This window comes from Myotis davidii, unplaced genomic scaffold (genome assembly GCF_000327345.1).
Source record: "Myotis davidii unplaced genomic scaffold, ASM32734v1 scaffold391, whole genome shotgun sequence".
Classification (NCBI taxonomy): domain Eukaryota; kingdom Metazoa; phylum Chordata; class Mammalia; order Chiroptera; family Vespertilionidae; genus Myotis; species Myotis davidii.
The window spans coordinates 4,034,019-4,046,549 of NW_006284336.1; the positions used below are offsets into that span (position 1 = coordinate 4,034,019).

At 55.7% G+C, this 12,531-nt stretch overlaps 1 protein-coding gene across 3 annotated transcripts in view; it reads left to right on the forward strand.

Annotated features, from left to right (window-relative positions):
• CMIP (c-Maf inducing protein) overlaps nt 1-12,531 on the forward strand; it is an 81,188-nt gene that overhangs the window by 59,741 nt on the left and 8,916 nt on the right. For all 3 annotated transcript variants that reach the window (XM_006754462.2, XM_006754463.2, XM_006754464.2), the window contains 5 exons: nt 5,975-6,040; nt 7,253-7,279; nt 7,513-7,561; nt 9,487-9,594; nt 11,781-11,897. In XM_006754462.2, the coding sequence (XP_006754525.1) occupies nt 5,975-6,040; nt 7,253-7,279; nt 7,513-7,561; nt 9,487-9,594; nt 11,781-11,897 (367 nt within the window). The remainder of the gene's footprint in view (nt 1-5,974; nt 6,041-7,252; nt 7,280-7,512; nt 7,562-9,486; nt 9,595-11,780; nt 11,898-12,531) is intronic.

Here is a 12,531-nt window from a genome sequence, read left to right on the forward strand (position 1 = left end):
CCCCCACACATGTTTGAAGGAAATTCCAGATTCTGCTCAGATCTCCTAGAACATGCCCCACTTTCTCCCAGGAGTGTGGTCTGCCCTCCGAGCGATGCGCCGGCCACAGCCCTCATATCCTCCTCGCCCGGTTGAGGCAGGGCCCCCAGGCCAGAGACGGCTGTGCTCTCCGCCCCGGCCTGCCTCTGGCTGGCTGCCACAGGCACCTGGACTCCCAGGCCTTCTGCTGGCTCAGGCCCTGACTCACATTAAGCACTAAGGGTTTGAGTTTCATCATGCAGTTCACACACGTTTTTTTTCCTTCTTCATAAACATGCTCATGAATGAGGACTCTGTTCTTCCTGATCTGCTTCCAGACCTCCTGCCTGCCCGCAGGGCCCAGCTGCCAAGGCGCGGCGGGGGTCAGGGGCCCGGTCAGGGGCTGCCCGCTGGGAGCGGAGGTGTCTGACCGATGCGCAGAGCAGCCTCACCTCCGCCTGGTGTCTCCACAAGGCAGGGTTTATACTTCCGAAGCCTCTTTTACCATGGGGGGGTGGAGGGGTGAGAACACAGTGTGGGCTTGCTAACTTCTTTTCCAAGCAACTTGCCTTCTCCAACTCCGCTGCCTGCTTGAGTCACTGGCCCACCGGAAGACCTAGGACACACTGGGCCCCCTCAGCCCTAGCACCTCAGAGCACGACAGTATGGGATACATGGGAAAGAGCTCAAGTTCAGAGCCAGTCTGCTGGGCTCAAGGGCCACAGAGATATCAGTATTAGCTTGTGACCTGGGCAAGTTACTTGTCTTCTCTGAGTCACAGCTGCCTCGGGGCAGTAGACGGGTGGAGGACATGGCTCTGGGCGCCTTGCAAGTGTAGACACCAGGCAGATGGGAGTTACTACATTTCCTGAGTACAGCTGTGTTTCCTCTGTTTTAAGACACCGTTGAGAGTAAGATGCATCGTTGATTTAACAACACGTTGAGAGGAAAAAAACACACCAATATGGCATTCAAAGCACATTGATGGCAAGAAGCATGCCTCTCAGCATTTAGGAAATGCATGTATGGCAATCTGCTGGTAACTGTGCAGCATTCTTGGCTCCTCTTGCCCTCAGCGTTCTGGTCTGTGAAATGGGTATCTTTCCCGGGGAGCTGCTCTAAGAATTTAGTGGCACGGGACCCTGCCGGGCTGGTTCTTGATAAGAGAGGCCTGCTGTTACCAATAGGAGTGCTCCCTGAATGAGAGTTACTTGTAAGGAATGAAAAAGGAGGCTCTAATTGGAACTGAGGGGTCTTAAGAGGGCATTGTGGGGGGCAAAGGAAGCCAGGCTTAGCACCTTGGCCCAGCTTGTCAGCCCTATTCATCAGACCAGGCGCTGCTGATCCCCTAGTGTGAGTATCACGCCTCTCTCTCTCTCTCTCTCTCTCTCTCTCTCTCTCTCTCTCACACACACACACACACACACACACCCACACACACACACAGCCCAGGCCTCGGTTATGTGTAGGAAAGCCCACACATGGTTAGAATTTCACACCTCTGAAAGGAAGGTAAGCCTCAAAAACCTCCCTGGAGACCCTTGAAAAGGAGGACTATTCCCGATGCAGGTCAAGGTTGCCCCCGCAAACACCCCCTTGTGAGGCCCAGGCTGGGTGGTCTGACAGAGAACATGGACTCGGGAGCTGGACAGAGCAGCTGGGGCTGTGGCAGTTTGGAGTCCAGCTCTTAGCCAGCCGGGCACCTGCATGCGAGTCGCGTATTTCCGTATCCATCTGTGTATGCACTCCTTTATCGAGCATTAACTGCGCACCTCGTCTGGCCAGGCTCTGCTGGATGCCGGGGTCCCAGCTGCTCCCGGTCCCTCTGAATCTAGTAGCAGCAACTGCTGAAGGCAGTGACACCACCCGCCGGTGGAAAGGAGTGGGAAGCCGCTGGCCACACGGAGGCCACAGACAGGAAGAGCAGGGAGCAGCCATTGAGAGGAGAGGGGTGCAGGCCTGCGCTTTTTGATCAGCTCAACTCGGGATTGTTATTTTTGCAAAAACTTAGGTTTAAAAGGGGCCTGGCGGTCTGGAGGTCAGCTGGAAGATGCCCCAGCCATCGGGGGCTGTTGGGGAAAATGCGGATGAAGGGGAGGGGGTGTCCTAATGACGGGGAGGTGTAACTAGAAGTAGAAGGCAGGTGCCAGGAGGGGAATGGAAAACGTGGTACATCACCCAGCATAGTCCGCTCGTGAACCGCCCCAGCCAGTGCCGCAGCTCCGCTGAGAAGAGATGCCAGGAGTTCGGTGCAGGGAAGGGGGTTTGACTGGGGGCTTGGACATCCTGTCTTACCTGTAAGTGGGGATCTACAGCTAGCCTGGCCCATTAACGTGAGGAGTGAGTGTTGGGTGCCTGGAGCCTGAAGCTGCCGGAGGTCCTCAGGATGCTCGAGGCACCTCTCCCTTTCCTCCCTGAGCCAGGGAAGGCCTCTCTGTCTTGTCTACTTCCTGGGGGTGGTGGTCAGGCTGCTCATAGTCAGGCCTGCGCTCTCCCTCCCATCCCGGGCCTGCCCGACTCACCAACCCTGAGGCTGGCGCTGCTCTCCAGATGCTCATGGCAGGTGCTCTGCTCTCCATTCCTTGTGCCTGGCCAGCCCCCAGGCACCTAGCCTCCCAGCCTCTGCCCAGCACACGCATTGCACATGCTCAAGCTGGTCGGACTCAGGGTTTGGAGTAGACTTGGAGCTGAGCTGGGCAGAGGCGAGGAAGGAAGTGTCTGCCTCCTCCTTTCTTCCCTCATGTTCTCTTTCCTAATCCCGTGTGAGCCATGGGGAGGCCAGGCTCCAGACTGGAGAGACGAAGGAGGGAGAGGGCTTCCTTCCAGAACCCTGGCCTCCGCCTCCCACTGAGCTTAGCACCTGGGAACAGGGGACAGGCTTGTCAACATCCCTTTCCATTCAGGAGTGAGCCCTGGGCCGGGCTGTGTCATCGCACTAGATGGAGCCCAGCGTGTGCCCACACACTGGCACAACACCCACACTGATTACGGGAGATTTAAAGTTGCCTTAGAGTTTTCTGCATTGATGGCATTTTTACAAAGAACATATTTTATTATTTTAAAGCAAAAGGAAAACTAGTAAGTGCCTTTTTTGATAAAGAGAAATGGCCTTTCTTCACAGGTAGATGCAGGGGACATGCGGTGCCATGTAGCTCAGTGGGGAGGAACCCAGACACAGGAACTAGGCTCTTGAGCTTGGGCCAGCACGTGTCCTCACTGGGGCTCAGTTTTCTTGTCTGTGGAATGGGGCCAGGTCTCTGGGAGGAACACCTGGCCTGATCCATGTGTGTATCCACAATGTTTGCTGTTACTTTTAGGTTTGCTGGAAACCAAGAGTCAGTCAGTGACAGGTGGGTGTTGGGAGGGGAGGGATTCAGAGAGAAGACAAACTAGCTGCAGAAATGTGACCCTTCCCCCGGAAAGAAGCACACAGGTGTCGGTCAGAAGGGGTCTCTATGTCCTGATGTGCATCTGACAGGCCTCTGAGCACCTGTGCCCAGCCACCATGGGTGGCACAGAGCGTGTGCCCCACCTTGGGCACTGGGGTCCGCGGAACCCTTGCTCTGTGCTTCCTGCCTGAACACAGATGGGTCACCAAGGTGCTCAGGGTCTCGCTCTCTCACCTGTAAAGCAGGTGTGATTCTCCCTCGTCCTTTATGCCTGTTCTGAGGATAAGCAGGCAAGTCCGTGCCCAGCACACAGCCCACTAGGTGCTTAGTAAACCTCGGCCAGCAGCACTGTAGGACTCAGCTCAGGCAACAGGCTTTTGGAGGAATTCTCTTCTAGTGTCTGGCGTTTGAGTCTTTCCTCCGAGCCCTCCAGGGTGTGGGCTGGGTTCCGAAGGCTGACACTTGATCACCGTGTGTTTGGAGAAGGTGGGGTGAGAGAGCTCTCAGGAGTTAGCTAAACCATCCATTGGTGATGGAGCAAATATTAGTTCTTACTCTTTTTTGGTCTAAGGCACAGGTGGACATATAGCACATAAACATACACAGTCTGTTGGGAGAACAATGAGGAGAATTCGCCAAGAAAGCTCCTTGGGCCCTGGCCGGTGGCTCAGTTGATTGGAGCATTGTCCCGTACACCAGAAGGTTGCCAATTCGGTTCCCTGTCTGGTCAAGTACAGGAGGCAACCAATCGATGTCTCTCTCTCACATAGATGTTTCTCTCTGTCACATCAATAAAATTATGTCCTCAGGTCAGGATTAAGGAGGAAAAAAAAAAGCGAGAGCTCCTTGGGGCGGGGAGCCTGGGACAGGGGACAGAGGGTACCAGATGAAAAGAAGGCTGAGAAGCACTGAATTGAACGTGAAGCAGTTATGGGGCCGCAGGACCAAGAATCGGGTGTGTGCACTGACCTGGCTGTGTGCAAATGCTCCAGGCCCTGGGGAGGCCTGTCTGTCCTCAGGCTGAGGCGCTGCCGTTCCCCAAGTTTCCTGACCCTCGTGGCTTCTCTGGGGAGTTGGCAGAAGGAGCCACTTCTTTAAGAAGCTGTGCTGGTGGGAGGGGAGCAGCCCTACTGACTACACAGCTGCCTCCGGAAGCCGTTGCTGCCCTTCCGGGCCCTTTTAGCAGCTTAGCTCTTCAGTCACCTGGGCAGTCCTTACCCACTTCTCACCTGTGACAGGGGCTCTGGTGGGGCCCGTTCCATGAGCTAGCAAGTCCCGACACAGTGGGTGCTCAGCAGACCGCAGCTGTGGCCGTCCTTCGGGCGGATGCTGCTCCTGTGGTCGCACAAATGGGATGGGACCTCCTATATTGGTCTCACCGGAGACCTCAGCTGAGGTCTGTCAGGGCAGCAAGGGGTCTGGCGTCAGCCTGGATTCGATTTTCCACCAGCCACTGCAGTGTTTGCCTTGGTTTCCCCATCTGTTAAGTGAGGCTACTCATATAATCATACTCTATAACAGCAGTGTATTAATTGTATAAATATATGTAAAATTACATGTAATCATAATCTTCATTGTGAAGAGTAAATGAACAGAGGTAAAGCTTTTGGCATATGCAGAGTGTATGTCCAATGTGTTGACAAAGTTGTAGCTGCTATTTTTTCAGTATTACTATTACCATTGGTGTTATTATTGCTATTAGCAGTAACTGTTGTTGTTGTTTTTAAAGCTGTTATCTGGACAACGACTAGCAGTATCCAATATATCAGGAGCATTGACCCAAACAACAAATAAATAGTCTATAATTTTTATTTTTTGTGAATCAGTCAGTTCTGGTTAATCAAAGATGAGAATGACTTTGTGTTCCCAACCTAATCCCCCTTGTATTAGTCTGTGTTAGTCTGCCCAGGCTTCCATAACAACATTACACAGACTGGCGGCTTAAACAACAGGCATTTATTTTCTCAAAGTTCTGGAGGCTGGAGCTATGAACTCCATGTGTGGGCAGGGCTGGTTTCCTCTGAGACCTCTTTCCTTGGGCTGTCAATGGTTGTCCCGAGTGTCTGTGTCCTTACCTCCTCTGATAAGGGCACCGGTCATATTGGATCAGGACCTACCCTGTGACTTCATTTTACCGTAGTCACCTCTTTAAGGACCCTGTCTCTAAATACAGTTGGATTCTGAGGAGCTGGGGTATTAGAACTTCAACATATGAATGTGGTGGGGGTGGGGGGGTACATTTCAGCCCAAATGATAGTTCAAAAGATGGAACAGTGACCCTGTGGCCTGAGTTCCAAGGCCAGGAGGGAGGAGATTCTGGGGAGTGGATGGCCAGTCCCTTCGGCTGCCACAAGGAGGTCCCTGGACCAGTTCTGTCCCCAGGCTTTGCAGCCACGCTGTGCCAGCTCCCTGCTCACTGAGATGTCAGAGCAGAGTGGGTGCCACCTGACCCTCTGCCAGACTCTCGCCCGGCCTGTGGCCATCGTGACAGCACGCCGCCATCCGTGACAGCACGCTGCACACCTCGTCCTCCAGACCCAGTCTGACCTCGCTCCTTCTCATTCTAGGTCCGACTACGATGACTGGAGACCGTCTCTGGCCAGCTTGCTTCAACCCATTCCATTCCCCAAAGAGTAAGTCCCGCCCCACCACCCACCTGTGAGGAAACCCTGAGCCGCCCACTAAGTCCCAGTCCTGTCTGGGATGCACACGGGCGGGCCCCCTGGGAACATGATGGATGACAGCGGGAGATGGAGATGTGGTTCTCAGCTTCGAGACCCACGGGGAGGCCCTCCTGGAAAATGGGGAGATCACCTCATTGCATTGTTAGGGTTCACTGAGTTGAGAGTGCAAACAGCTGTCCCCACCGTGCCTGCATGCAGTAAAGTTCATGATCTTGATTATGCATCAAATGGGAGCAGTAATACCTGCCTCCAATGCCATGGTAAAAACATAATAAAGCATGTGGAGCCACTTTACATGTCATACAGCGACATGCCGAAAGCTCTCTTATGTGCATTATGAACGTTAGCTCATGCTCCACAGTGAGTTGGCCAGAATGGACCCTCTGCCTCTCTAGCGGCCCTTACCCACTCCTTGTATTGAATTAATCACAGCAAAATAGGGAGAAAACTGCCGACGGTGATGGCCTGAGAGAAGTCGTGTTGAATAACCAGGCTCTGAAATACCTCCAGGTCTCTCTTTCAATCTGCGTGGAGGAGCCAGGCCTCCGGAGGCAGCAGGCTCTCTGGAGCCGATTAGTGAGCCCATGTTTATGAAATGTGGCTCTCTGAGGGGGACATTACACTCAGTAATTGCCCCATTTGCTGGCTGGGCTGGTCCCCGGGGGCCCCCAGGACCCGAGACCAGAGAAATCTGACTCCTGAGAGCCGCTGGTCTCCAAGAGCAATGGCGTCATTGGCTGCAGCCACCGTCCCCACAGCCCAAGGGACACACTTGACAGTGGGCCCATGATGCAATTCGCTTGGAGAACATCCCTGAATGCCGCCCTGGTGCGCACCTTAATTAGTGCGAACACTTAACGAACACCCCTGGGTCCTGGTGTCCACGTGCAGACACACCAGCCACATGCATCCACGAGCGCCCTCCTGCTTGCAGGGTGGGTCTGGGGCGGCTGAAGGACATGGGCTCAGTCTGCTCACTCATCAAAGGAGACTTTGTTTTGCAGCTTCAAGTAGGGACAAAATGTCGGTGCTTCATTCCAGCTTCCTGTCCATTCTTCGAGTCAGCCATAAAGCCTCGCCTCCCCAGAGGAAGACCTCTGGGTGGTTGCCCTGTCCAGAAACTCCCTGCTAACCGCACTCTCCCCTTTGTTTTTGTTGCAGAGCCCTTGCCCACGAGAAATTCACCAAGTGAGTATTCGGGCAGCGCCCTCGTTACCTTCTTCTAGCACAAGTGCCCTCTCTCCCGAGGTCATCCCAGCGGCCAGCCCTCCCTCCGTCATATGCTTTCTGGGAGGCAGCCAGGCCCATCCAGGAGTTTCCTCATCCCGCCAGCTCAAGTGGGCTGGCTCCCCTCAGACCCTGTCCTCGGCCACCTAAGCCCGGACCCTGGGCATGACACTGTCCCCACCTGTCTCTTCCAGGGAACTGAAGTACGTGATTCAGAGGTTCGCCGAGGACCCACGACAAGAGGTGAGGCCTCCTTTCTCCTCCCAGCCCGGCCATCGGGGCTCCAGCAGGTGCCGTCCGTGACTCTGTCAGGGCCTCCTTGTCACCCACAGGCATTTGGAGCAATTGGCAAAGGCTCTTTGCCGTGTGCATAAACATGCCCACCCTGTCTCAGACACACGTGTTCTCATTTAGTCCTACCAGTGGGTTCTGTTTATCCCCATTTTACATTAACAATCCCCCCTTTCGGAGGTGAGAAAACTGAGATTGCTTTCCATCCCCAAGATCGTGCAATTGGTACATGGCTGAGGCAAGAATCGAACCCAGGGAGTCTGGCTGTAGAGCCTGTGCATTAACCAGCTCTGCAGTGGGCCCACTGGGCCAGGCAGAGCTGCGGAGACAGCAGGTGCTGGCCCTGCCCGAGGAGCTTGGGTCCCTCTCTGTGCACATGGGTTCCGGGATGCAGAGGAGAGAGCAAGTTATTCTTGATGAAGCCTGAATATACTCTCCTCAGGCCATGCTGTAAAGCCTCGTTCCAGGAGGATCTAGAAAGATCTAGTTCTAAAACACCATGATTCTAAACCCTGATCCAAAAGCCTTTCTGAGCCTGATGGGAGAAGCAGGACTGGCAGATAGGAAGTGTCTCCCTGGCCAGGACCAGCGATGGCCTCCCTTGTTTCTAGGAGTCTCAGAATCCCCTGGAAAGTGAGCCGTTATTTCAAACTTTAAGTTTGGAGAATAAAAGTGGTACCAGCTGCGTCCCAGAGCAGAGAGGCAGAGCCAAGTGCTGGGAGGCCCAGGGGCTGGTGTGGGCGCAGCCCCACCCCACTGGGCCTCGCCCACCCTCTCCTGTGGCCTCCTTTGATTTTTCTCTCCTGTTTCTCTTCCTTCTCTCCCTTCACTCTCACTCTGCTTTCTCCCTCCTGAATGAACCAGGGTTGTTTTCTTATAAATTCTTTGCTATATTTGTTGCAAAAGGTTTCATGCTCTTGATTCCTTGCTTCTTTGAAGCTGATAAGTTAACATTCGGTATCCTCCCGAAGCAGAGGGAAAATCAAAGCCCACCGCCTCTGTTTTTTATTTACTTGTGTTTAATTGAGTATCTGTGAGTCAGACTGTCCTTCCCTCCTGAAGGAAACCCTGGGCACTTCTCTCCGCTTTCTTCAGAGGCCGGGAGGAGAGGAGGAAATACTGTTTCTCTCTGTGTGTGATTACAGCGGTGGCCAGGGTGGATGTGGACTTGTTCCTCCCAGACACGCACACGTATTTGCACATATGCACACTCCGGCCCAACCACCCTGGGAAGGAGGTTGACCGCCACTAAAATTGCCCCTCACCCTGGAAAGAGACCCTTCTAGGGAGAGGCACAGAGACTCAGAACGGGGTGCAGATAGGACCTACTGAGGGGGTGGCAGAGTCCCAGTGGGAGAGAGGGGTGCGCAGGGCAGGGACCCAGAGAGGACAGCACCCCTGCGGGTGAAGTAGGGAAGTCGGGGCAGACACTCAGAGGCAGGGGTGCAGATACCCGGGAGTGAGGGTCAGTGATGGGGGGAGCATAAACCCCAAGAGTGGGTGGGGCAGCGAGAGGGGGAAGTCTGAGGGGTTAGAGATGCAGAGAGAATGACAGAGACCCAGACAGAGAAGGGGACGGGGGGAGGAATGCCCCTTAGTTCCCGAAAGGCACAGGAGAAAGGGGGCTGCGTCTGAGCAGCTGCTTCCAGCCTCTCTCCCCTGTTTGGCCACTAACCAAGCTGGGCCGGCTCGGTCCCACGGGCTGATGCTGTTGCTGGATCCCCGTGTCGGACACCACAGCTGGGATTTAGCTGAAGGCCAGTCACTGACTGAACAGCTGTAACAGTCTCACTGCCCAAGCCCTTCACGTGCGTGTAGATCGCAGTTCAGCATTCGGGTCGGTCTGCGCGGCTGACCCTGTGCCTTCCCTCCCGCAGGTGCACTCCTGCCTGCTGAGCGTGCGGGCCGGCAAGGACGGCTGGTTTCAGCTCTACAGCCCCGGAGGGGTGGCCTGCGATGACGATGGGGAGCTGTTCGCCAGCATGGTATGTGGGGGTCACCTCTCACGGTGAAGCAGAGCTGCCCGAGCCACTTGGGCCACCCCGGGGATTTCCAGGCCTGCGGGAGGCTGGTGAAGATGGTAGTGAGAGCACATGTCACTTTCTCCTCTCCTGCCCGAGCAGGCACCCAGCTAGGGGCTTGCCCCACTCAGTCTCTCTCAGCAGTGTGAGGTGACGCTGTACCCCGTTCTACAGACGAGGAGGCTGAAGACGAGGTTAGCTGCCCAAGCTCCCACAGTTCACCGTGGTTGCCATGTTAAGTCCAGGGACTGAGCGCATGGGATTCTGGGAGGCACCACAGGTCCGTCAGCTCAGCTCATCTGCAGTGAGAGGCCCGGGTCAGGATGGTCGTCCCACCCTGGAGACGTGGGGTGTGAAATCACCAGACCATGAACTGCACCAGTGGTGACTGGTGCCTTGTGCACTGTGTCAGACACCTCACGTGCATTCTCTCTTAATCTTCACAGCAACCCTGTCCCTTAATCACATCCATGTGGAGGTAGGCCCAGAGGTGCAGAGGTCACACAGGCCTTCCGACTTCTCGTCCTCCCTTGACCCAGGCCCAGGCTGTCCAGAGCCGGCCCCTCCTTCCAGTGGCAGAGTGTCCGTCTCCTGAGAGGAGCAGACTCCATCCCCCAGCTCAGATGCTCCTCCAAGTGGCTGGCCACCTCAGTTGTCCCACCTGTTGACAAAACCAGCTCAGTTCCAAGATCACACCTGTTCCCAAGCCTGAGACAGCGAGGGTGTCAGCCAGGCCAGGTCAGGTGGCAGCACTGCTACGCACCAGTATGATGACCTTGGGCTGCTAACCTGCCTCGCTGGGCTTCAGCTTCCTTGTCTGTGAAACGGGAAGTGTAGTATAGTCTTTTGGGGGCTATGGGGGCGCGGGGTCACGTGTGGATAGCGGGGGCAGGGCGCAGCGCACAGCAGTGCTCGGAAGGGACGGCTGTGGTTATTCCCATCTCTGCTGGGCGGTTCCGCAGGCAAGCGCTCATGAGGCTCACAGTGAGCCCAGCTGAGTTCCTGCAGTGACAGCTCCGCCTGGTGCTGGCCCGGGAACTTTCTAGAAAGGGCCTTATTTTTAGGTCATTTTTCTTACGCACTCTCTCCACTCCTCACATCCCTTTGGAGGGCTCTGTGCATCCTGGAAGTGCTGGCCCTGCCTGCCTGCACCTCCTCTCACCACTCCCTGCGGCTCCTCTGACGTCACAGCTTCACCATGGCAACACCCCGTGGTCCCCACCCCTATGTGAGAGAGACTTCAGGGAGCTGGCAGAGCTGTTAATGATGGAGCGGAAAAAATATACTTGGGAAGGAAGGAAGCAGGCAGCCCCTGGGATGGCAAGGCCTCATTTCCACAGATATGCACGCGAAGAAGGTTGTCCCCTTGATTAGGCCACCGTTTCCCACCCTGATGGGCACTGGCTGTTGGTGTGAAGTTGGGGAGAGCAAACGAGGTGTTGGGGCCCAGCCCTGTCACTTGGGTCCCCTGCCCCTGGGCCCCGTCTCCAGGAACCAGTTTCCTTACTGGCTGCTCCACCTCTAACCCAGGATGGAGCAGAATGTGCCCATTGGATTTCTGGGGCCGGTGGTCACACACAATACCCTCGGAGCTCACCGCGGGCTTAGGAAGGGGAGGCGGGGCTCCGTACCATCCCCTCTCCCGTGAGGCCGGGCACCCTGAGCGAGGGCTGCCCGGGGGCTTCTGCCAGGCTCACCAGTGCTGACCCAGAGGGCCGAACGTCAGTAGAGGATATATGATGTGAAGTTGACTGTTTGACCATGTTTAAGAGCACAGTTCAGGGGCATTAAGGAATTCACACTGTTCTGCAGTTAGCACCACCATCCATCTCCAAAACCTTCGTCTTCCTCCTGGGCTGCTGCCCCATCCAGTCCTGGCCCCGCCTTCCACTTTCTGTCTCTGACTGCTGTGGGCCCCTCAGGGGGGAGGAATCCTAGGATTGTCCTGTGTATCCTCGAGGTTCACCCATGTGGGAGCATGTGTCTGGGAGGGGTCTTTTGAATGCCCCTGGGGGGCTGGTGATCATGTCGGATCTCTCTGTCCAGACAGGACGTGGTCTGATCAGTGTCTTCTTGGTTCACAAACTTTCCACACACGGAAGCAGGCACCACAGGCCACAGCCCCTTCACCTGGCCGTCTCTCCTCACAGGTGCACATCCTCATGGGCTCCTGTTACAAGACCAAAAAATTCCTGCTCTCCCTGGCGGAAAACAAGCTGGGACCCTGCATGCTCCTGGCGCTGAGGGGCAACCAGACCATGGTGGAGGTGAGGAGCCATCCCAGTCCCTGTCCTTGTTGATGGAGCTCTAAGCACAGCTATTACAGGAGCTGGGGACACAGCGGCGGACCTGGCAGGTGCAGTCCCAGCCTTCGGAGCTCAGCAAGCAGGAGGCCTGTCACCAGTTTCTTCCTTGCACCTGTGATGGGCATTGTCCAAAGGCTCAGGGGTGTCTGCTCCGTTTGTCTGTTGCTGCATAACAGACCAACCCAAATGGGGCTCAAACAATACTTGCCTTTCTATTGCTCGCGGAGCTTGGAGTGACTGGACTCAGCTGACCAGTTCTCACTCTGCATCTCTCATGGGGTCACAGTCAGATGGGGGGCTGGCTCACCTCCAAGGCTCCTGGCCTAAGAGGATTCCACCGGCTGAGCTCCCGGGCCTCTCTCCATGCAGCAGCCTGGGTTGGGAGGGCTCCCACTCACCAAGGAGCACACACCGGTCCCAGCCCCCATGTCACTTCCCTGCTCCACAGTCTCCCCCAAAGTCCCCAGAGCCACTGCACAGAGAGAGGCCAGCCAGAGCCATACCGCTTCCCAGCTCGGCCTCAGAAGTCAGGTGGCATCACTGCCACTCACACCCGCTGGAAGTCAATCCCCAAGGTGGGGCTGCAGTCAAGAGG